A 25,465-nucleotide genomic window follows, 5' to 3' on the forward strand; every position below is an offset into this window, starting at 1 on the left:
TCAGCATCTCAAAAAAAGACAGTTAAAAAAAAAAGTTTAAATACATTACTGGGTTCTGGTTAACAGAAAAACATTTCAAAGTAAGAAAATAAAATCAGTTTGTTGACATCCCAAGAATAAAAAAAGAAAGCTTGTCGTACCTGACAGATTTTCCCTGGCGCTATGTTTATCTGATGTTTGGTTATTTATGTAATCACAGGCATCAGGTGAAGCTCCAGAGGGGTTTGCGTGTGTAAAGCTCTCTTCATTAGGAACTAGCCTTTCATACATCAATGATTTTTCCACCATGTTGCCCGGGCTGTCATTCTGTAAATCCCTTGCTCTGTTCTCAGGACTTAATCTTTCCAAAATCTGTGTGCTAAGTTGTGCAGATTGCTTGCTTTCAACTAAATGTTTCCTACCACTTTGACTCTTGTCGATCTGTGCACGGTGTGTTCTTCCATCCTCGGAAGATGCAACGGATGTGACCGGCATTTTCTGACTAAGCTGGAAGGATGTGTTCCCATCTATTTTGTCAGGCTTATTTAAGCACTGAATATCACTATTAGCTGGTACTACACAGCTGTCTGTCACATTTCTGTTCATTGCTGCCTGTCTGACTGAATGTGGGTCAGAAATTGAAAAGCTCTTTGTGGGCTGGGGAGATTTCCTCTGTGTAAGGCAATGTTCAATGCTTGAGCTGGCTGACATTTGGCGGCCCATGAAGATTGTTGCTGGATGATACGTGCTTCTTGACATATTTGGGCCTTTGTTCATTTCTGGCGGATGTGACTTCAGTTGCATCTGGAAAATAGAGGTGGGACAGGTGTAATTAAATTTTCATACTGGAAAACAACCTTTTTACTTAAAGGGGAACTCCACAAAAACGTGAGCTTTTTAAAGAGTATGCATAGCTTCAAGCAACTTTGCAATATACCTCAATTAAAAAAATATGCAGACTTTTCATTATTTTTTAATGGTTTCTGACATTTCCCTATGCCTAGCCCACTGCTCTTTTGCTGATCTTTCTGACTACTTTACTGAGCTGGCTGACTACTTTTACTTTGTAGCAGCAGCCAGCTGCCCTTAGACTGCATCCTCCAAACCCCACAATTCCCTGCACATGTGATTTTAATAAGGAAAGGAACATCACAGTGCAAGGCATTGTGGGTTATGTAGTTCCTGCATGCTGTCTGTAAGATATGGAGAAGTTGTTACAATTTTATAACATCAGTGGTTTAGTCCCTCCTTCCCTGCCAGGATTTCAAATGATGCAGAAAGAGAAGAACTGGTAAACAGCTGGATTTCAGCATAGAAAATGGCATTTATTCATAATTTTTGAAGAAACAGGTAACTGTGATGGGTATATTAGGGGTTTCTGTGTTATGTGGGCCTCTTTATCAAATTTTGGGTCAGAAGCTGGAGTTCCCCTTTAATCAAACAAATTAGATATTAAAATGTTTGAGGCAAATTTTTTAGAATGGAAGATTTTGCCATATTTTAATGCCCATTGGTATGGTTCAATATCACATTGTTCTGAATGAGTATGCTGTTGGCTCTATGATGCGAATGTTAATGATCATTATTAATAACATGTATTTTTAAAATGCCAACATATTCCGCAGTGTTGTACACAAAAAAAGTGTATACATAAAACAATAGAAGAAAACATAAAAACCACCAATAACCAATATAAGATATAAAGAGGGCCCTGTTGTAAATAAGCACAGATCACAATACAGGATGGGAATGGATTTGCACTTGACAAGGATCACAGATCTGGTCCACTTTCCCTAATGCACACCTTTTTTTTTTTTTGTTAGTAACCTATGTTTTATGTAACTCTGTAAATCTTATTAGCAATATTTCACTGGACAGCTAATACAGAGCCAACAAAGCAAATAATGGTTATATGTCAGCAAATCAATTCATCACTGACTTATGATGTCATCACCAAGAGAGCTAAAGCAAAAAAACAAACAAAAAACAACTAGATCAATTTAATCAATGCTAAGGGGCCGATTCACTAAGGGTCGAATTTCGAAGTTAAAAATACTTCGAAATTCGACCCTCGGATTGAAATCCTTCGACTTCGAATATCGAAGTCGAAGGATTTAGCGCTAATCCTGCGATCGATCGATCGAAGGATTTTCCGTTCCAACGATCGAAGGAAAATCCTTCGATCAAAAAATCACAGGCAAGCCTATGGGGACCTTCCCCATAGGCTAACATTGACTTCGGTAGCTTTTAGCTGCCGAAGTAGGGGGTCGAAGTTTTTTTTAAAGGGGAAGTACTTCGACTATCAAATGGTCGAATAGTCGAACGATTTTTCGTTCGATTCGTTCGATTTCGTTCGAATTCGAACGAATTTAACCAATTCGATGGTCGAAGTACCCAAAAAATACTTCGAAATTCGAAGTATTTTTCATTCTAATCCTTCACTCGAGCTTAGTGAATCAGCCCCCTAAGTGTATAAAGCAACATGCCTACAGACATAATGTTAAATTGAACTATTATTTGTGTGGCCTTTTGGTCCATTTTCCTTAATGTTGCACTGACAACATTTCAATAACACATTATACCTGTGACACTTTTTCAAAGGAAGCATTATATAGATATATATTTTTTTATTTATTTATTTTTTAGTAAATATATTAATCTCTCCAATAGTGCTTATACTTTGAAGAGACTACATGCTAATATTGATCTAGCACCCACTGAATGGCTGCAGTTTTACTGGGAACACCATTAACAAAATGATACAGGTATGGGACTGGTTATCCAGAAGTTGGGACATTTCAGTAACAATCCCAGACTGCGGCCGCTCTGTCAAAATGAGGATTGCCCTGCGAAAAATGGCACAGTTGGGAGGTAGAGCTTAGTATTTAAAATTGTAGGTTTTTTTATGTGGAATTACTGAATGGCACATATTACTTTAAAAGTATATTTTTCATGAAACAGTGTCTTACACATGGTCTGTGTCATGTATTTATTTATTTTTTAGAACTGCAATATAGTTTCCCTTTTACAGGAATATGGTACTTCTATTTATGAATTGTTTGAACAATAACTTTGTTAGGAACTTATCTCTAAGCCCGGGATTCTTTACCTAAGGATTTGGACCCAAAAATGGACCCCATGGTTGTTGGAGGGTGAACCTTTATAACCCTATTAACAGTACAGTTCTTCCAATAATATATAGTTAAATGAAAGTGAATTACATATTTTCCTCAAAAACAATTCCTAAATCAAAATCGGTGTAACATTCTGTATGCACAGGGGTAGAAACATGAGTGGACATCTGAGGCAAAGTCCATTCAGTTTAGTTGAGAACTAACAAACTGCTTGCCCAAATCTGCATATTTTCTCCTCCAAACTACTGCAGAGGATACAAAAAGGCTTGATTAACTATTACTGACGCTGGATGAAACAGAAAAGACAAGGTGCAAATCCCCCCCCCTTACAAATTTAGGGATGCACCGGAATCCACTATTTGGTATTCGGCCGAATCCCCGAATCCTTGGTGAAAGATTTGGCCAAATATCGAACCGAATTTGCATATGCAAATTAGGGGCAAGAAAGGAAAAAGTGGAAAAAATTCTTCTTTTGTGATGGAAAATCACATGATTTCCCTACCCGCCCCTAATTTACATATGCAAATTAGGATTCGGATTCGGTTCGGCCAGGCACAAGGATTTGGCCGAATCCGAATCCTGCTGAAAAGGGCCGAATCCCGAAACGAATCCTGGATTTGGTGCATCCATCCCTATAAAAATTACGAGTTATTACAGTGCAAATATCTGTGCGTTTCTACTTTGTGCTTTAGCAATAGGGATGCCACCTAACTGGCCTTTCTAGCTCTATCATTATTCTTACTAATTTATAATGTTTAGAGAACCGACCCTTTACAACAGGAGCACAGAAAGCAAAGGATTATATTTTTTACTTTAAACTCAGCATCAGGGCAGGGGCAGAATAAGGAATAAAAAGTCTGGAAGCAACTTCCGGATTTATTCTGGCCAATATGCCAAAGAAAGCTAGACTAAAAGCTTACCCCTGCTCTAAAAAAACTGTGTGGCCTCTGTTTCTTTTCTGATAAGAGTCTTAAATACCAAACATTTAACTGCACAATAACATTCACTGGCAGCTTGACTGCCTGCTTGGCAGATATATAAAGCAGGTAGAAGAAGGAAAAGGTAATTTCTTGGCTGAATGATTTCATCGGTAGCTATAGGGCAAACTAGAAAGTCTCTCAGTAAAGTAGCAGTTGATTCTTCTATCAATCTGCAGCACACATACTCTTCCAAGGGATGCATTAAATATGAAAATCATATCCCGTTATCATCTGTTTCCAGCTTTCAGCCCAGTAAGCTTTTCTTAATGAATGCTGCAGCCTAAGGGACAAGCACGCTGTTGGCTTCTCTGAATAATGGAGTGATGTTACCAGTTCTGCCTATTACAATATTGACTTGCTGAGGGGGATTCACACACAGTCACAAGTGACTACTCTTGCCAGCATGCTCCATGTTATTACTCAATGTTTTTAGACATTTCATCTGAAAGGGCTTTACTGCTTTTAGTGAAGAAAGAAACCATGGTCTTGAACTGCATCATTTATATGGAGATAGTGGGAGGGATTAGAAGCCTGCATTACTACAGATACATAATGGAATACATTTCACTATTCTCTGACAAGTCTTTTCCCACAATTCAGAAGATATGTAATCTGCCACCTTTCCCTTTGTATATGGAAAACAAGCAAAATTGGCTTTTTATGGTGCTTTATTTGTTGTAATTTGGTAAGGCCATATTTAATGCAGCAGGTCCCTCGCAGGATTAAAAGCACAAATGAAAAATTGTGCCAATGGGACTCAATAAAATTAATTAACGAGTAAAACCTTATCCATAGGTCATATTGTAGTCTGTCATTGAAATAAGGTGTTAGCAATAATCCACCAGAAATTATGTACAAACATATATTACTTTTGGTATTAGAGCAGGGGGTGTCCAAAAGGAAGATTGGGGTGCAGAAACGTAACTAGAGGGGGGCGGGCCCTGGCGCAGGACGCGCAGACGGGCCCCCCTCCGTACACCCGGAACTGGCCGGGAATATGCGCCGCAGGACTGCCGGGGGGCCCTGAGGGGGTGCGGGCCATTGCCCGCTCGCACCCCCTGCTCCCCCGGTAGTTCCGCCACAGTTGGGGTCTACCAGTAGACCTTTAGCTTGTGATCAGTAGATCTAAAGACACTGTCAACAAACAACTTGTCTAGGTCACCCTCCTGTTTCATGCTTTTCATTTAGATATTTATTATGTTAAGGTTACATAAGAAATAGTTGTTTGTTAAATATAGCAATATACATTTTCTCATACATCAATATTTAAGTAATATTTTCAATGGAACAAAATGCTAACGATGCTCTTATGGATGTAAATCATAATGGGACATCACTAAAAGTAGACCTTGTATTAGTAAAATATGGGCACTCCTGTTTAGAGCATAGTAAATTGGGTGGTCAGATCGAGCCTTATAATGTGCATACAGAAATGAGCACCAGCCCAAGCAAACAAAGGCACTCTAACACTTTCACTTTCAAATAGGGGTACACCAGATTTGGTTCCAGATTTGAGCGAATCTGTGCCTTTTTAAGCAGAATTGCACTGAATCCAAGAGCCTGGATGAACCGAATCCTAACCCTATGTAAAGCAAACAATTTGCAAAAATGTTCCTGCAATTTCTGGAAGCACCACGGTTCGGATTAGGCTAGATATTCAGCCTAAAAATACAGGGGGGTTGTGGGAGCACTCCAAGGCTAAGTAAAAATGTGTTTAAAGGTCATGTAAAGGCAAAAAAATAAAATCCCATTTTTACTTTCTTTAATGAAAAAAGAAACCTATCTCCAATATACTTTAATTAAAAAATGTGTACAGTTTTATAAAAAAAACCTGCCTGTATGCAATAAAAATATTCCTTCATTTACTGCTGGGGATAGGAATTGTCAGATGGTCCCTAACTGCACTGCGGGAGCCCCCCGCCTTCCCAGCCATGCAGAACTCAAGCAGCGCAGATCAAAAAATCTTTTTGACTTCTCCCATTGACTTATATGCAACTTCGGCAGGTCTGAGATGGCAGATTTTTGGATTCTGACTTTTTCCATCCTCAGGTTATAATAAATTCCGAAAAAATCTTGGTTTTTTTTCATAAAAAAATTGGATTTTATACTAAAAAAACATGAATTTTTCAGGTTTTTGGCATTCGAAATTTAGTAAATAACCTCCTAAGTCTACTACAAAATCATGTAAACATTAAATGCATTGATTAAGGATGGAGAGAATATAACTGAAATAGGTACTGCACAATGCAAAGGCAGAGAGATTTAAATGGTAATATTACCTTCTTTTTTTGTAGAGCATTGGCATTGGATATCAACCCAAAGAGTCGTGCTTCAATGAGGTCAAATTCCTGCAGAAATGCCTGGTTTCTAAGATGAGCTTTCTTCCCACGCTCACATACTTCTTTCAATGAGTTTTTCAGTTTCATGTACTTGAGATGGCATCTTAAAATATGTAAAAAATTTTACATTAATGTCTCTTTATAAAAAGAATCTTACCAAGGCACAATTTACAGTGAAAGCATGTTGTCTAAATTTTGCTCTAAAGTGCCAGTCAACCATTGTTTTTACTGTGCATCACTACGGTACTCTACTACAACAGTAAGGGGCAGATTTATCAAGGGTCGGATTTCGAAGTTAAAGATACTTCGAAATTCGACCATCGAATTGAAATACTTTGACTTCTAAATTTTTTTCATCCAATTTGGGTATCCTGCGGTTGAAGTAAAATCGTTCGAATCGAATGATTCAAAGGATTTCAGTGATCGATAGAACGATTTTACTTTGACTTCCAAAAACTTAGAAAAATGCTCTAGAAGGTCCCAATAGGCTAACATAGCACTTCGGCAGGTTTAATTTGGCGAAGTATTGAAGTCGAAGATTTTTTAAAGAAACAGTACTTCTATTATTGAATGGTTGAATATTCGAATGATTTTACTTTGAATCAAATTCGAAGTCGTAGTATCCTATTCGATGGTCAAGGTATCCAAAAAATTACTTCGAATTTCGAATTTTTTTACTTTGAAAATTCCCTCGAATTCACTTCGACCCTTCATAAATCTGCCCCTAAAAGTACCCCTACCCTCCAGATTTGTATTCCTGTATTTGTTATAAAATGTGTCATCATCATGATTACTTACATGTGTGCATCAGATGAGCTGTGCTGGAAAAGCTCTCTTTCCAACTCTAACCTCTTCCCTTCACTGGAAGAAAAATGTTTAAAATTAGACAAGCTAGAGACTATATGCAAGGTGACAAATCCAGTACAGTATTACTATAAAGTTCTTATAAGCACTATTAACTGTTACCTTAGTCATTGAATTAATTGGAGTTGGGGTACCTAACACATATTGGCATGCCTCTGAACTTACCTTGTGCTTTAATACCAATTATTTAAATGAATAGTACATTATCATCATATAATGACTTTTAAACCTCAACATATAATTTTTTTTAAGCCAGTCATATACATTTTCATTTATGCAGTAGCTCCCCCATAAGGCTTACTTTCCTCAGTAACAAGGCAGTTGTGGCAGGGCAAAATGGAAGATGATTAAAAGAGAGCCTTAATAGCAAGATATAAAGTCAGATAAATAATGAAAATGTAGCCTCAGAGGGCAACAATTTTCTGGTTGTTAGGGTCAGTGGGAGATTGTATTATATATATCAAAAAGGCAAATAAGTAAAAAACCATAAGAAAAAAATTAATCCTAATGTTAAAGACAAACTTTCCCTTTAAAGAGCTCCAAATGGTATTACTGCATTAAATACTTAATGATACTTATTTCATATGTATTTCTTTTAGCAAGTTAAAGTGATACTGACACTAAAAATATTATTATTATTATTATTCAAAATATTACTGTCATCAAAAATGAATACAAAAAAAATCAGTTTTCTCTTTTGAGAAATAGATTTCAGTGCAGAATTCTGCTGGAGCAGCACTATTAACTGATGTGTTTTGGAAAAAAACATGTTTTTCCATGGCAGTATCCCTTTAAGAGCACAATGTACTCAGAACTTGCTTTTTTTTTTTTTGCCATGATTGGCTGAATAAAAACAGCTTGTACAGTCCTCAATTGGCTGCCATTTATCAGCCCGCCCCTTGAGTAGCGACGATTGGCTGGCACGAATGGAACTATGCAAGGATTGGCTGGTACGGTTTAGTGGGCGGAAAAAACGAGGAAAGGTTTGATTTGTGTTGTGAGGCGAAGGGAAGACGCCTATTTAGAGTTGAGCTTATAAAAGATGGAGGGGGTGGGGGGTCACGGCGCACGCAAGACAGAGGACTTAGGCGGCTTTTGCACTGACTCTTGACGGGACAGGGGAATAGAGGAGGAAGCTTGTTTTAGTTTAGGGCATTGCAAAATGTGAGGAGAACGGATCAGTGACGTGGGAAGACACATGGAGAATCCCAGTATCTGTGTGACCCTGATCGCTGGGAAGATGGAATATATTAATGTTAATTTTGTATAAGGATGTCCTAAAATGCACTCACCAGTGTCTGAGATTCCGCTGCAATTTCATGGCCCGATGGTCGTAGTCAGAGTTCCCTTCCGCCATTCTAGCCTCTCTATCCGGCATCTGTGCATGCGAGCTTCCGTAGCTTAGCGACCGCATTGTTCCCGTCATGCAACGAGAGGCGCCGCGGCAGCCTGTTCCCATAGAGACCGCAGAATCAGGAAGTGCGCACCGATTGCGTTATCGCCTCTGAAACGCGCGAAAGGTGGGGATGGGCAGTGTACAAGTAATCTTTAGTATAGCGCGGGCCTAGCAAACTGCAATTGTTGCTGAACTGCAATTTAGAAGAACCCACGCCTGGTGGGGCATGTTGGGAGTTGTAGTTTAGCAAATGCTGAAGGATGGATCTGATCTATATAGTAGAGAATATGATGAGCTGCCTCAAATATGGACACAAACCGGGATCCTGTCATCGGAACACATTTTTTTTTTCAAAACACACCAGTTAATAGTGCTACTCCAGCAGACTTCTGCACTGAAATCCATTTCTCAAAAGAGCAAACAGATTTTTTGATATTCAATTTTGAAATCTGACATGGGGCTAGACATATTGTCAATTTCCCAGCTGCCCCTGGTCATGTGACTTGTGCCTGCACTTTAGGAGAGAAATGCTTTCTGGCAGGCTGCTGTTTTTCCTTCTCAATTTATCTGAATGTGTCTCAGTGGGACATGAGTTTTTACTATTGAGTGTTGTTCTTAGATCTACCAGGCAGCTGTTATTTTGTGTTAGGGAGCTGTTATCTGGTTATCTTCCCATTGTTCTGTTGTTTGGCTGCTGGGGGTCACTCCAATTTGCAGTACAGCAGTAAAGAGTGATTGAAGTTTATCAGAGCACAAGTCACATGACTTGGGGCAGCTGGGAAACTGGCAATATGTCTAGCCCCATGTCAGATTTCAAAAATTGAATATAAAAAAAATCTGTTTGCTCTTTTGAGAAATGGATTTCAGTGCAGAATTTTGCTGGATCAGAACTATTAACTGATTCATTCTGGAAATTTTTTTTTTCCCATGACAGTATCCCTTTAATTGTTGGGGGCCATAGGCACAGGACCAACAAACAAAATATAGGGCAATATTGTTTCAAATAACACCACTTTGTGCTCAGAAGAAGGGCTTTGCTATATCACCGCTAAATGTGAACCCTTGTAAGTCTTGCCACCACCTTGATTGTAAAAAATGGAGAAAGGCTTTTGAACTTTCCTTAACCGATTTCAAGGTGGGTACTCCCAAACATTAATTTATTTATAGCTCACTCTCCTTCTTGTGCACCTGTTAAAAGATATGTGGCAGCGAATAGTGTAAAACCTTTTTATTCTAAAACAATTATTAAAAAATGTACTCACATGGCATCTCGTATAAAAAGCATAACTATGCTCCGTCCTGGTAGAGAACTGTCCCCTTATGGAGTCCTCACAGTAAAAACCAGTCTGCAGCGTTTTCCTCGTGTCCTCCGATCAGGTCGCCCTCCAGTGACGTCACCAGCCTTACGCGTTTCATCAGCGACTTACTTCCTCAGAGGCTTTTCTGAGGAAGTCGCTGACGAAACGCTTAAGGCTGGTTTTTACTGTGCGGACAGTATAAGGGGACGGTTCCCTACCAGGACGGAGCATAGTTATGCTTTTTATACGAGATGCTATGTGAGTGCATTTTTTAATAATTGTTTTCGAATAAAAAGGTTTTACACTATTCGCTGCCGCATATCTTTTAACAGTTGCACAAGAAGGAGAGTGAGCTAGACGCTGGAAAGTCTCTGTACATGCCAAGAAATAAATTTATGTTTGTGAGTACCCACCTTGAAATCTGTTAAGGAAAGTTCAAAAGCCTTTCTCCATTTTTTACAATCAAGGTGTTGGCAAGACTTACAGGGGTTCACATTTAGCGGTGATATAGCTACTTCTGAGCACAAAGTGGTGTTATTTGAAACAATATTACCCTATATTTTATTTGTTGGCCCTATGCCTATGGCGTTCAATCTTTTTTTCTAGATACTGTGTTTCGGGCTTGAGGAGATACAAGTGTGAGCCGGATAAGGATTGTGAACACAATTGACTTTGGGACTCAAATTTGATTTGGACTTATTTAATTGTTGGGGGGCCTTTTATCAGTGACTCCTGACTTGCAAGTTGTGACTTGTATGTAGGCATAGAACTTCTTTTCCCACCTTACCCAGGTCTGGACTGCGAACCAAAATAGGCCGTGGCATTTCATGTACACAGAGGCCCAAACAGCCCCCACCAGCCCAATAAATACAGACTTTCTATGGCACCTTACAGCAGCCCCTCTGGCATTTGCCAGAACCCACAGATTTCCAGTCCGGGCTTGCCCTTACCTAATAAACTCATGTCTCTGTTTTGCAGGATTACACTGTCCACACTGGAATATTAATGTGTGTTTAAACAACATTTACTGGATCATTCTGGCAGAATTGGGCTGCTTCATGTTACAAAGTTCTATATGATTGGCAGACCTCAAGGTGCTTAGCATAATGCTGGCACAGATAACAATGTCTATGTTGATGGCCAGTTTTGGGCATTTTGACATCATGTCTTTAACAAGGAAATAAGTAGCTGGCAAAAATGCCTGCGATTGCCCCATGTGACATTGCAGTTTGGGAAAATATTACCTTGTATTAGAGTGTACTAAGCACCCAAGGAAACTGAATACGCAGCCAGTGTTGTGTATGCTAAAAAAAAAAAATAACCAGTATACTGTATGTGTTAATACAGAAAAATATAGTCAATCCAGTGCCCTCCTTTATTGCACTCAAGGGTGTACAGCTCACTAAAGTTCAATTGCAACATGGTACTTTCACTGGTAAACAAAAGTGATGCATGCATCTGTATACTACATTCTGTACACGTGTTGGTTATGATAAACAGATATCAAATTGCAAGTTCAAATCTCCGGAGCGTTGTATTCCCAGTCCAGCGATCACTAGCGCTCTCAAAAAAAAAAGCCAATATCAAAATCTTGGATATTGTTTTTTATGATAAACAAAGCAGAGCCCTTTTGTCTGATTGCAGCCGCTGCAAGTGAGGGAGACAAAAAGAAACACCAAGAGCCCCAATAGTGTAATATGTTTTTACAGGGAGTAATGGTAGAGTAAACAAGTTAATACTCACAAACCAGGGTTACCGATAGGCAACCACTGTATAGGCAGGTGGGGAGATTATCCTGACCCCACTCAGGAATAAAACGTCGCTCTCTGTAGAAAAAGAAAAAGGGGATGATACCCCTCCACTCGTGGTGGACTCGATATAGTAGTAAGACAAAACAGAGGCGCCAAAAGGATAAAAATAGCTAAAAGCACTTAAAAACCCAATGGGTAATTCAGAGGAGGTAGTAATGAACTTACCTCCTCCAAGCAGACACCAACGAAAGTGGTAATTTTCAATAATAGTTTATTCACAAAACAGTGAGGGATTAGTTTAACGGAGATACAAGTGTCTGGATTAGTTCACTGGAATAGCCACTGCGATTTAGGTTGGAATGCAATTCACAACTCTGCTACGCAATGTATCTTGAGGCAAAGCGGCACAATGCAGCTTTCATGCCATTCTACACTCTTACAACTGTCCCTTCGTATTTTTTATGAGATGAAGTTCAACAATCCTCACCAACCACAGCTAACAAAAAGGGGAATGCGCATACTGCAATAGTTTTCCAGTGTTGCCATCATTCATGCTAAGATTGTACTAAAGACAGGTATTTGGGGGGTTGTACCTTTTCATTTTCAGTGGGCTGCTTTGCCTTATTTAAAACTGGGTTAAGGAAATAATGTAGTTTCCCCTGAAAACCAAGACTTGAGTGTGTGCTGATTCCTGTGTCTTGGTGTCCTTGATGGTGTTCTAGAAATGAATTCATCAGTACATGTGTGCTTGTATCTTTAGAAATACATTCATGCCTTTATCTTAAGAAGTGCAGTGGTGTATGGATGCAGGTTTATGTATTTTCTTTCTTTCTACTTTATTCATGCAAGTCAAAGACACGCGTTCACGGCATATTCATCAACACTAAGATTTCCTTCGTTATGTCCATTACAATACTCCTGGTAGAAATGAAATGAATACAATATTACAGACAGACAATGGCCACATTTTGCTGCTGCAAAGCTTCTTCACCACGTTTGTATACCTAGGGCCGGTAGAACAACAACCAGAAAAGCATAATAAACTGTTATCCGCACTGGTAAAAATATTTGTTTTCATAAGAAACTGTAATATAGTATATTTAATCAGAATACTATGTAGCCATGGTACTGCCATTCAACTTAAATAGGGCTATAGGCATGGGCCTAACTACAGAGGAAGCAGACCCTGCGGCTGCAGGGTGGCCCAGGAAGGATCGGGGCCACATAAGGCCCTAAATCATATACAATTTCAATAAATATTGGTATTAAAGTTCAACCTCTAGACATTTTGGGGGCCTGAAAATAATTTGCTGTGGGGCCCAGTAATATCTAGTTACACCATTGGCTGTAGGGACAATATTTGCATTGTAAGATGTTTAGAATTTCAAGCTATTCTTTGTGTACTTCGACTAGGGAATAGTCATACTTCTATTCGAATTTGAAAAAAAATGTGAAATTCGAAGGTCGAATTTTTTTGAAGTAATGTCTCTTTAAAACTTCGAACATTCGCCACCTAAAAGCTGCTGAAGTGCTGTTTTAGCCTATGGGGGACCTCCTACAACCTGTATGGAGGCAATTGGGGGAGTTTGGAAGATCGAAGGTCGAAGTTAAAAAGACTTTGAATCGAAGTACGATCGTACAATTCGAAGTAGGCCGAATTCAGCCCATTTCGACCTCCATTCGATTGGTCTTTTTGAATTTGAAGTTTGTTTAACTTCGACCTTTCATAAATATGCCTCCTAGTATTTGATCCAAACTAAAATATAATCCTTATTGGAGTCAAAACAATTCTTTTGGGTGTAATATTTAAATGTTTATATTAAGTACAGGTATAGGATATGTTATCTAGAAAGCTCTGAATTACAGAAAGGCAGACTCCCATAGACTCCAAATCCAATGATTTCCTTTTTCCTTGTAATAATAACATTGTACCTTATACTTGGTCCAAACTAAGATTTAGTTAATTATTAGAAACAGAACCAGTCTATTGGTTTTATTTTATGTTTAAATGATTTCTAGTAGACTTAAGACATGAAGATCCAAATTATGGAAAGATCCACTATCCAGAAAACTCCAGGTCCCAAGCATTCTGGATAACAGGTCCCATACATGTAGATCCACATTAAGGGGCTCATTTACTAAGGGTCGAAGTGAATTTTCAAATTAAAAAACTTCGAATTTAAAAGTAATTTTTGGATACTTCGACCATGGAATAGGCCAAATTCGACTTCGAAAATCGAAGTACTGTCTCTTTAAAAAAGTTTGACTTCGACACTTCGCCATCTTAATCCTGCCGAATTGCTGTTTAGCCTATGGGGGACCTCCTATAACCTATCTTGAGTGTTTGGGCAAGTTTTGAGAAATCGAAGGATATTTGGTAAAATGGTACAATTAAATAGTTCAAATTAAAGGATTTCATCGTACGATCGTACAATTTTAAAAATCCTTCGACTTTGAATGTCGACCTACCCTATTCGATGGTCGAATTTCGAAGTTTTTTGCACTTCGAAATTCAACCCTTGATAAATCTGCCCCTAAGTAAAGATCCCTTATCTGGAAAAACCCAGGTCCCAAGAATTCTTTATAACAGGTCCAATATATGTATACTTTAAAGCCATAATTGTTACACATAACAACAGTTTTTACATATTGTCCTAAACAGAATAGATTACATTAATTAATGAAGCGGATAGGTCTTGGTTACAGAATATATCTCTACTGTATATACTGTAATTCTTACATAAACATCCCCCATGCCATGTAATAGGAAACCCCTTGTATAACTTATACCCACTGTTGTTACCTAAGTCTTGTTTTTTTTAATGTATACAGTATATATGTGTGTATGTATATAATGCCGCAAGAAAAGGGGCATATTCAAATATCTGGTTAAAAGTTTATTAAGTTTTAAAGAAGTGAAATTATTTATGAAGATGCTTGATTCATTTTTATACATATATATATTTATATATATATATTTGTTAATATTCTTCCCAACCTAACGGCTGATTGATATATTTGAATAAACAAATAGAAAAATAAACAAATGTTAAGTAGGCTGCCATGCATTAGCCTTGTCATCGAAACGAGCTTCCATTCTCAGTCCTCTGAGTCAGACAACGGCATCCTTCATGTTTGCTTATAAGTTTCGTATGTCAGTACTGACCCCAACGACTGTAGAAGACAGGACATTCATTTTATTGTGAATAAAACAAACTGCAGTTCAATGACTTGCAATATACAATGTGTTGTGTTTTAACTTCAGTTAGTTCATTTCTAATAGTATTCCTTTTCTATCATAGAAATATGGAATAAATTATCCAGAAACCCCTTATTCAGAAAGCTTAAAAGGCTATCTCTCATGAACTCCATTTTAATAATGGAGTTAATCATTTTTAAAAATTGTTTTCTTTTTTTTTCTCTGAAAAATTATAGTGCTTTGTACTTGATCCCAACTAAAATATAATGAATCCTTAGTGGAGGCAAAACAATCCTCTTGGGTTTATTTTATGTTTAAATATTTTTTTTTAGTAAACTTAAGGTATGGAGATCCAAATTACAGAAATCCAAATTACATAATCCACAAAAGACTATGCCGCAAGCAATCTGGATAACAGGTCCCATATTTGTATTTTACTTAAGTTTACTTTTGCTTACATTTTCTTACAAACATATATATTTTTAAATAATGCCTATCCTTTTTACACAGTTACAAATAGATTCAACAAAAAAGAGAGGCTTTAAAAAAACAACATATTCAGGCTTTTTTTTCAGTCTAGCCCAGTGCGCCAATTCCTGTGTGTATACAATACGGCACACATAAATGAGTTTAAAGGCTAAAGGGAACTGCATGCAGGGAGACTGATCCATCCAATAATTAGGATCCCCTAAGCATATGCTGTGACACCAACCTCTTCATGAAGGTACCTTTTCGCTTTCCTTCCAGAAAAAATCCCCTCTGTGCTAGTCAGATCACATCAGCCTGGTATGGGATGCTACTTGCTTGCTGGTTCAACATCTCTCCCCTTTGTTACTTAGCATCTTTATCATCTGTTTTGTCTTCTGTTGTGCGTCACTTGAATTATTGACAGATGGACAGGGAGAGCTAAAGAGCTAAACAAAGAGTATGAAAAAACAAAGTTCTGAATTAATATGTCCTACCCAATTGTTATGTGATTCTTCCCTGCAAGGTCAAGTTTGCTTGTAATTTGTTGAATAAAACACATAACAAACCGAGGATCAGATCCCCTAACATTAAAGGACAAGGGCAGATAAGATGTCGGTCGATAGACTGCTTTAGAATAGAAGTTGCCAAGCAGATTGCCTCAATCCTGCAGCTCTTGTGCTATCCTCAAATTTAAGATGAGACACTTACACATCGGAAAATCTCCAAACATTTGGCATTCCTACGTCGCACGAGAGGAGAAACTCTCATTTGCTTATAGTAAGAACACAATCGTGACTATACTGGGACACATGGATCTGCTCGTATCTGCATATGTCTGCACATGTCTTGTTTTGCTGGAGAAGTTGAAGGTCTAAATCAGAATCTTAATGGTTTCTAAAGGTCCCTCTTACTTATTCATATGGAACAGTAGAATTTTAAGTATTGTTTCCAAAACCACACACAAGCTAAGATTAAATATTCACATTTACGCTTTGTATATTACACTGAACAACAATATCACAGACGCATATTATTACATTATATCCATAGCTGTGTCAATATATAGATATTGTTATGTGTTTATATATATATATATATATATATATATATATATAAATATATATATATATATTTAATCCCCAACTTACCATTTATTTTATTTATGTGCTGAAGTACATCTGAGCTAAGACACAAATTGTAATATATATAAAATTAGACATATTATGGGGTTCTCAAAAATATAATATAATTTACATAGAGAGGTACAAATTTTAAATCCAACAACCTTTCTGTTAAAAATTACCCTGCAAAATATGTTGGAACTACATAAATACATGTTAATAATAATAATACCCTCAATACAGAGAAGGGACTTACCAAATGCAGCCTAATTCTTTACAATTATACTGGGGAAGATTTTGTCTGTGATCTCTCTGGGGGTCTCCGTAAAGCTTTTCTGTGCAGTGCAACTGGTAAAACAAGGGTTAAACAAGGACCCCATCTCTCCTTTGCCTCTGGCAGAAGAGAGATTTGTAATGTCCTCCACTTTATAACCCACAATGAAAAGGTCTTTGGGACAGAGATTCTGGAGCTGAAATTAACTGGTTAAATGCTGGGTTGGAGGTAGTCTTGCCTTATTTTCAGGGAAGCTAGTGAATGTCATTATAACCTAAAATTTAGTCTAATGGAAATATCATCAGGAGACTATTACTGTTACAGACTATTCACTTTCCCTTACAGACACTGTCATTTGAGAAATAGGATCATTTAATTTCATATGAGACTAAATAACACCCAACAGCTTTAAATTGGCAGTTTCTTAAAAACCACCCATTGGAATAAATTGCCACGCTTCTCTCTTCCCTATTCACAGGAATGTTAGGCTTTATGGAAACTATCAAGAAACCAATATTACCGACAAGGCGCACCATGAGAGCTGACTGAGTCTTGGGCTATCATAATAACAACTTGATCTTGGATTTCTGTATTTTGTACAAACACATATATTTTTGGTCAAAATCTGTTATGTTTGTATAATTTTCCTGCTCTGAATGCAATGAAATTCCCTTATCATAGACTTCTGAGATATGTCTCTATCAAACAGATGATTTTTTCCCGGTTAGTACTAGGGGATATCTATTCACCTTGCACATTGTCTGGCTGGTTGAATGTGGAATACTGCAGCCAGTATTGTGCAGTGAAATGCCTGGGTCCTGCTGCATAGAAAACATTTCAGCAACAAGGTCCATCAGTTAATTTTACAGGTATAAATGAAAGTACATTGTCTTCTATTAAAGCACCCCTTTGGAGTTACTGCAATATCAAGTATGTGCAAGGTAAGGTTAGATTTATTTAAAAGAGCGAAGAATAAAAGAGAGAACTAAACTGATCCATCCCGAGAAAAAGAAAATATTATAATAATACAAAAGACAGACAGAAGGCACTAATAACAGAGACCAATATAGGATTGATAGGGTGGGTAGTAATAAAAGAGAAAATATGAATTTGAAATGGAATATGGAAGCGAGGATTCAATGAACAGTCGTACAAGGCAGCATATCCTTCTACAGACACACAAAAAACATTTATATTTTTCAATACCAACCTCAAAGTGAGCACTGGAAGCGAAGATACTGTAGATAAAGGAACCACCAAGCTTCTTATACAGCTTTACCAATAGTTGATGGGCAGTAAATGCACTAAGTTGCACAGAAGTGAGAGAGAGCATGTGAGAATAAAATAGGAAGAAAGGAAGAGGATGAATATAGTGATAGACTGGGGGTGCTAGGGAAGAATCAAGGAGATGAGAGACTGAGAGAGAAGGAGAGGGAGAGAATGTGACAATAATACATAAACACAGAATATAGGTAATGATAAACTCAAGAGGCAGGAAGCTAATCTGATAAATGGGAAGAATTCTTCACAGTTTTAAGGTAAATGCTCGTTATAGTGTGGTACATGAAAAGTATAGATGGAACCATAAGGTACATCTCAATCCAATGTCAAAAGGCTATTCACTATTCATACAAGGTTTGGCTACTTCATATCCAAGACAGTCTGCTATACAGTATGTTGAGTCAGAGTTCTCTGGATCAGAACATGAGTCAGTGATTCATTAAGCTGTATTTGCCCTTATGATAGACAATGTATCAGATATACTGCCATATGGTTTATATTTATTTGAAAAAATATCTAAAAATTAAAACATTAATAGGTTCAAAGTAATTATACCTTGATGGCCCAGTCCACCCTTACAAAGCTGGGTCTTGTTATCAAGGCTGTCTCACTACGCTCTCCGGTGGCAAATTCTGACCTCAAAAGGATTTTTATGGCCCCTGCCTGCTCAAGAGCTCTAGAGACGTTAGTATTGATTTCACATTTGGGTCAGTTAGATTGTAGATTGAGACAGGCTTGTTCATTATTTTGTGTATGCTAACCTGCGTAATTATATATACATTTTAAAATATTTATATAGTTACACTCTTGTTCCCTTTGTTTATACTATGAATGTATTAGACATGTGAAGTGCTGAATATACAAGTAGCTAAATAATTATAACAAATAAGAGAAAGTTGTGCTCACTATTAATTTTTAAAATCATTAGGCGGGGGTGCAATGAGGCTGTGACCACAAAATACATATAGACAAATACAAGACTCCTCTGCACTCAACCCATTATCAATATATTTAAGACAGAGACATTTTGTGCATACTGCTACTGAAAAATACCTTACCCTTTAAGCAAAACAGGGATTGTTTGTCCATATATTGCAATATATTTAAGTTGGCCAACTACGTCAAAGTCATCCCATATCTGGCCAGTCCTACGCTCAGCTGATTTATTAAGAATTCTATTGCTTCATTATACATTTTACAAAGGGACTAAGTTTTACCTGCAATTTACTAGCTGCTTTCATATATATATATATATATATATATATATATATATATATATATATATATATATATATATATATATATATATATATATATATATATATATATATATATATATATATATAGTAATATAAAGATAATTTCCAGTGCTCATTCACCCTGTGTCAATGTGAACATTTTATATGATAGAATTCGATTTTGGTACCATACGTTGGCCAAAATATGGATGAATTACCAACCCATGCTTATTGGTTAGACATGGCATTTTTGATGTCTTTGAAAGTTATTTCATAGATTAAATACATTTCATCAATACAATCTGGAAAAGAAATGATGTGGTTTTTCCAATCAACAAAACCCAATATATATATAAAAAGTTGTTGGGACTGGGATAAGGTTAATTTAAGGTTTTGGCACACCAGAAGCTGTCAATCAACATGCAATCAATTGCTATGGTCACAATGTTTATTTCCATACAATTTGTGAGCATATTACCATTGTTTGCAAGCCACCTGGGCAATTGCATTTGATCACCACTTCTAGGAGCAGAAATTACATGGGTCAGCTAGGTTTGCATAAGTAGCTTTCTACACTGTCAGTTTAAGTATGACAGTTTTCCAGCAGTGGCAAATGCCATAAAGTGAGAATGCCGAAATAATCACTGCTGACAACTCTAGAGACACACAGCCAAGGCTATATAATTGAAGAATTGCATTACTTTTATTGCTCATATGGTTCTGTATGCATTGCTGCCAATAGCCTGCAGTAGAGGAAATTCAGCAAGCAGAAATGCAGTCTCCAGAGTGTCTCTGGTGAAAGCAATATGGCTGAAAACAAAGGAGCCTAAAAGGAAAAGCAATTCTCTACTTTCATGCAGTATTTTAATGCTATGTGGCAATTGGTTCTTTTGCCCCAACATTAAAGAGTTTGAAAACATTCAATGACATAACAGTGTTGATACACTAGGGGGCACATTTACTAAGGGTCAAATATTGAGGGTTAATAAACCCTCGAAGTAAAATCCTTCAAATATCGAATTCGAAGAATTTAGCGCAAATGCTACTATCGAAGTAAAAATCGTTCGATCGAACGATAAAATCCTTCGAATAGAACGATTCAAAGGATTTTAATCGATCGATCAAAGGATTTTTCTTCGATCAAAAAAAGCTTAGAAAAGTGGTGGGGAAGGTCCCCATAGGCTAACATTGTACCCTAGTAGGTTTAAATTGCCGAAGTATGAAGTCAAAGTTTTTTTTAAAGAGACAGTACTTTGACTATCGAATAGTCAAACGATTTTTAGTTCGAATCGTTCGAGTCGAAGGTCGTAGTAGCCTATTCGATGGTCGAAGTACCCAAAAATAAACGTTTTTTTCATTCAAATCCTTCACTCGAGCTTAGTAAATGTGCCCCTATGTATTGATGTTGATGGAATACAACTCACAAAATATTTTATTGCATATAAAGTAGAAGAGGACAAAAGAGAAGTGGTGAATATGAGGAGAGGGATAATAGGATGTCAACACGGACTTGGGAGCAAATATCAAATGTTGAGGACCAATGTTAAAAAGTGACACTATCACCTTTAAAAAAAACCTGACAGCATCACTAAACTTGAAAAGACAAAGCCAGACCAGCAATCAGGCAACACGATGGATAGAACGCATACAAGGGCTAGAGAATCAATTTACGGTGCAAATTCTGTACAGTGTTATACCTATTAGTTTATTGGTTAGACCTGTGGAGTATCTGGCCAGAGATGGGAAAGTTAAAATTAATCCATGTGATCATGCTACACTGCTTGAATAAATATCTAATAATCATTGCTTTGTAAGTAAAGCATATAGTGGTAAGTGTTTTACAGTTGCTAATGATGCATTTCAATGACCATCAAGTTGGACATTATAAATAACTAAGAAAGCCTATTCAAACTTGCAGTTGTTTTTATGTTTGAAAAATGTATAATACTTTTCTATTCTGTTTTTCTTCAGGCTGGAATCCCAACTGTGTGCTGTTTTATAGGGTCAGTGACTTTAAGGAGTTCAAAATGGAATGACCATAAGGCATTCTGACTAATTTAGAAAATGGTAAGCTCTTGTAGATCTTGGTTTGTTTACTTCATTGTTTGGAGGTTTATATATTAAAAGGTGCAACGCCCAGCACTACAAACCCATGTCAAACAATGTAGCATTTAATAAGCTGTTGACTGTGCTTTAGTGAAATAACATTTATAACATACTAGACAAGTGACATCCCTTGTCAATGGCTACTCCGGTTGAAGAATTACACTTTGGTTGTGAACAGTTCTACTACAGAGCTAATCTGCTATTGGCTGGAGTAAATTAGAATTCACAACATACGTATGTTCATCGCATTCATTCAAGGGTGTCGGAACTATTATATAAGAGACCTTTTGTAGTTACAATGTATGACAGAAAACTACTGTTCACAAAAATCTTGGTATGGGATTTGTGATAAGGAAACCTATTATCTGAATTATGGATAGGCCATCTCCCATATAGGGGCAAATTCAAAAAAATGCGATAGCAACGCCTTCGTCGCACTTTGCCAGGGCGCCACAAATTCACTAAAATCATAAGTTGCGCTCAGGGAGGCGAAAGGTAGCGAAGTTGCGCTACTGTTAATTCGTCAAGCGAAGTTACGCTAGCAATGCCTAATTTGCATACGGCGCCAAGTTAAAGTAGAATGGACATATATGTAGCAGCAAATACATTACACTATACAAGCTTGGGAAAGCTTCATTAAATAAAATTGAGTTGTTATATTGCCCTATACATGTGGCCACTGTATAGTTTAGGTGCCATATGATAGGAAATGTAGGGGGAAGGAGGGTACCCCAATAATTTACGATCTTTTTCAGCCTATCACCCTTAAAAAAGTAAAAGACGACAGCGTTTTTTGGGACTTACAAAAATATTTCAACTTTTTTTTTGAAGCAAGCCCTATCTACTCTATTGCACTTCACCTGGTCTGAGGTGGTGAAGGCAAGTCTGGCGTAAGAGGTAACATTCAGTAAAATCCAGAAGTTAGTGAATTAGCGTAGTTAAGTCCATTCGCCATAGTGCAACTTCACCTGGCGTAAGGGTGCGAAGTAGCACTAGAGTGGGTCCACTTTGCTAGTGAATTTACGCCAGCACCCGTTAGTAAATCGGCGAAGTAACGAAATTACGTCACGCTGTGAATTTTTGCTAGCATTAGCCACTTCACCCTTTAGTAAATTAGCCCCATAGACTCTATTTTATTCAAATAATCCAATTTTTTTAAAAATAATTAAAAAAATATATTTATCTTATAATGAAACAAAACCATGTTCATTATCCAAACTAAGATATAATTAATCATTATTGGAAGCAGAACCAGTATATTAGGTGTATTTCATATTTACATGATTTTTTAGTAATTAAGGTATGAAAATCCAAATTAAAGAAAGATTGGGTCCTGAGCATTTTGGATAACAGGTCCCATACCTGTACTGGGCATTCTTGTATTTCCATAACCTGTATAAAATAACTTGGTCTGTAATCCTGTGTATGATATAGTTCCATCCCATACCCATTGGTAATCTTTTATACCTTAGTAGCAGCAACATGTACAAGTTATATTGTACTTTTCACAGACCATGCTGAGGTACATATAATACATTTTACATAAATATGCATATATATAGATTGTGTTTATATAGTAATAGTACATGTATGTAATTTTTACAAAAAAAAACGGACTGGTATATTATTTATGTGGGTATATTGTAGATTTATGTCAATAAATGCGCATATACTGATACAATATATGTGTGTGTGTGTGTGTGTTCATGTGTATGTAAAGAAGCGCAGAGGGTCTTATAGTGAAAAACTTATTTTGTTAAATAGTATGTATTACCAACGCTTCGGTCCCTTTTTCAAGGTACTAATACATACAGAGTTTCACATGAAATAACCACCCATATCACGTTACAATGCCTGTGACATCATTTGCATATTTAACCCTTTGTATAGCTCCAAAACTGTATTTGTGCATACATATGCTACTGCATATCACATATCTATAAACTTCCCAATAAATCTTATGAATTGATATAATACTCCATAAAGTGCTTCATGCTTATGCAAGTGTTCATGTTGAAAAGTTTTAAAAACAACTTAGCCATACATAATGTATCCCCTTACGGATCTCATAAACCCATAGTACACCTAACATTTTGTTTCATTCAAAAAAACTGCAAATGGCTTCAAATTGTTTTACAAAGTTAGGAGTCCATTAGAGCAAGTTATATAGTTTCAGTAACAAGACTTGTATGTTCACAGACCCTGAATTGATGTATTTACATCCCATAGGCATTTTGTACTATTGTAAATGTCCTACTGTTAACAGGTTATACGTTTATAATGGATGTGACCTTGCATTTATACATTATTTAGCACACATTACATCCCATATATTGTTTAGACATTTTAGTATAGATGCTGGCTTAACACATGAGCCATGGTTTGACTCATGGCCTCTTTGTGGAAGGTTATATTGTTGATCTGTAATGCCAACAGTTTCTATGTATGACCACCCTTCGCAGTATCCTTAAGAGATTATTGTGCCATTACAGTCTCTGTGTCCCTCAAAACCATGGGTTATTTTTCCAGACTCAGGATTTATGACTATGATGCTATAATTGTGATCTCTACTACAGACACTAATCAAGTAATTTCCCCATCCCAGCCCCATCAAATTGCTCTTTAGCTGTTGAACTGTGGAGTTTTGCTTCTCTTTTCACATGTTAATCACACCCATTCAGCTTCTTCCTGTGAGGCTATTTGTAGTGGAATAAATCTCCTTGTTTGCCTGCTGCATGATTAATTGATATTGTTGTATATGGCTTTTGTTCAGGCCGCAGGGAACTGAAAGGCAGAGCATATTGGATAAGCGAACAGGAGCACAGAACATCATTTCACTACTGAGGTCTTTCAAAGTTCGACAAATAGACTGATCACAGTATTCATTCCACTTTTTTTTACTCATTACGAAATATGATGGGAGAATAAGTTGAACCACTAAATTGCCTGAACAGACAGCCTGCAAGGAAAGGCTACGAATGAAAGAAACCAAAAGATCTTAATATAACCAAACCATTTCTGTGGGTCTAAATCATTATTCCTGTTATGTCTGATCATGTATTTGCTGTATATTATAATTTACAGTATTCAAGATTCAAACCATATTATTACAAAACACTTGTATTATTTACAAGGTACAATGTTAGGACCTTTTTAATATGGCAGAACTGCCCCTTCCCTAAATAGAAACAAAGGAGCTCGATGTTGCATCTCAGGCAACGCATTTGACAAATTAGCACTAGGAAAATAAAGTACAAGAACATCTATTATCATATATCTTCAGTGTAATTAATTGACAGATATAGATAAACAGGCAGAGAGAAAGTATGAGAGCGATAAGGAGATAGATGGATGTCAAACGTTATTATAAATGTTGTTAATGATCTCAAAAGATGTGTTGTACTTCACTCTTCCACCCTTAAAAACATTGTTTTTTGAAAAGACCACCAGATATAAATATTACACACCTGTAGAGGTCTCCTGCTTCTCCATATCAGGAAACATGATCAATGTAATTCATCCCTTACGTTCAATCCTAGCTGTTTATGAGTAAGAGAAGCATGTGTTTTTTACTGGGATCTCTTCTCAACAGTCACAGATGTAGGACCTGTTAAACCAAACATCTTACTTCTTTCTTTATTCATTCAGTGAATGCCGTTTTTATTCTCTTGAGGCATTATTCCGAGTTTAGGGATTCAATTAAACAACTCCACAAGGTTCAGCTTCTAAACAAGCTCACTGCTTATTTCAAATATTTCTCTATTCTACGTTCTTAAACAAAAAAAAGGGGGGGGGAGAAACTGTCTCATTTCTTTTTCATTCTGTGCAGGGTAATTGATAGTCTCTATCAGAGGTCAGGCTTTGCATAGGAATTAAGAGCCACAAATTAACTTAATATTCCATGCACAGCTCCAATTATTTCTCCAGACCTTTGTCTGTGTCTCTGGCAGCGAGAAGGATCAGCTGCTCTTCAGGCAGAACATCTGTGCAGTTAATAATCTGATAAACAGCTAATACAAATAGTTTCTGAATGATCT

General features: G+C 37.0%; 1 protein-coding gene and 1 long non-coding RNA gene across 4 annotated transcripts in view; both read right to left on the minus strand.

Moving 5' to 3' along the window:
* kiz.S (kizuna centrosomal protein S homeolog) overlaps nucleotides 1–8,791 on the minus strand; it is a 70,477-nt gene extending 61,686 nt beyond the window's left edge. The window contains exons 1-4 of one of the 2 annotated variants that reach the window (XM_018265096.2): nucleotides 8,589–8,790; nucleotides 7,231–7,293; nucleotides 6,373–6,535; nucleotides 141–783 (exon numbers count right to left, since the gene is read on the minus strand). In XM_018265096.2, coding sequence (XP_018120585.1) covers nucleotides 141–783; nucleotides 6,373–6,535; nucleotides 7,231–7,293; nucleotides 8,589–8,755 — 1,036 coding nt within the window. In that variant the 5' untranslated portion in view covers nucleotides 8,756–8,790. Of the gene's footprint in view, nucleotides 1–140; nucleotides 784–6,372; nucleotides 6,536–7,230; nucleotides 7,294–8,588 lie in introns of both variants that reach the window. The other variant, XM_018265097.2, reaches the window with a different exon arrangement.
* Nucleotides 8,792–14,757: 5,966 nt separating this feature from the next.
* Nucleotides 14,758–25,192, minus strand: LOC121394170. Of its 2 annotated transcripts, none has more exons than XR_005961529.1 (3): nucleotides 24,896–25,192; nucleotides 15,653–15,854; nucleotides 14,758–14,915 (listed from the first exon to the last, which is right to left on the minus strand). It is a non-coding gene; the product is annotated as an uncharacterized LOC121394170 (long non-coding RNA). The 2 variants fall into 2 exon arrangements; XR_005961530.1 differs by lacking the exon at nucleotides 24,896–25,192 and adding an exon at nucleotides 18,014–18,104.
* Nucleotides 25,193–25,465: the final 273 nt, after the last annotated feature.

This window comes from Xenopus laevis, chromosome 5S (genome assembly GCF_017654675.1).
Source record: "Xenopus laevis strain J_2021 chromosome 5S, Xenopus_laevis_v10.1, whole genome shotgun sequence".
NCBI classification, from domain to species: Eukaryota; Metazoa; Chordata; class Amphibia; order Anura; family Pipidae; genus Xenopus; species Xenopus laevis.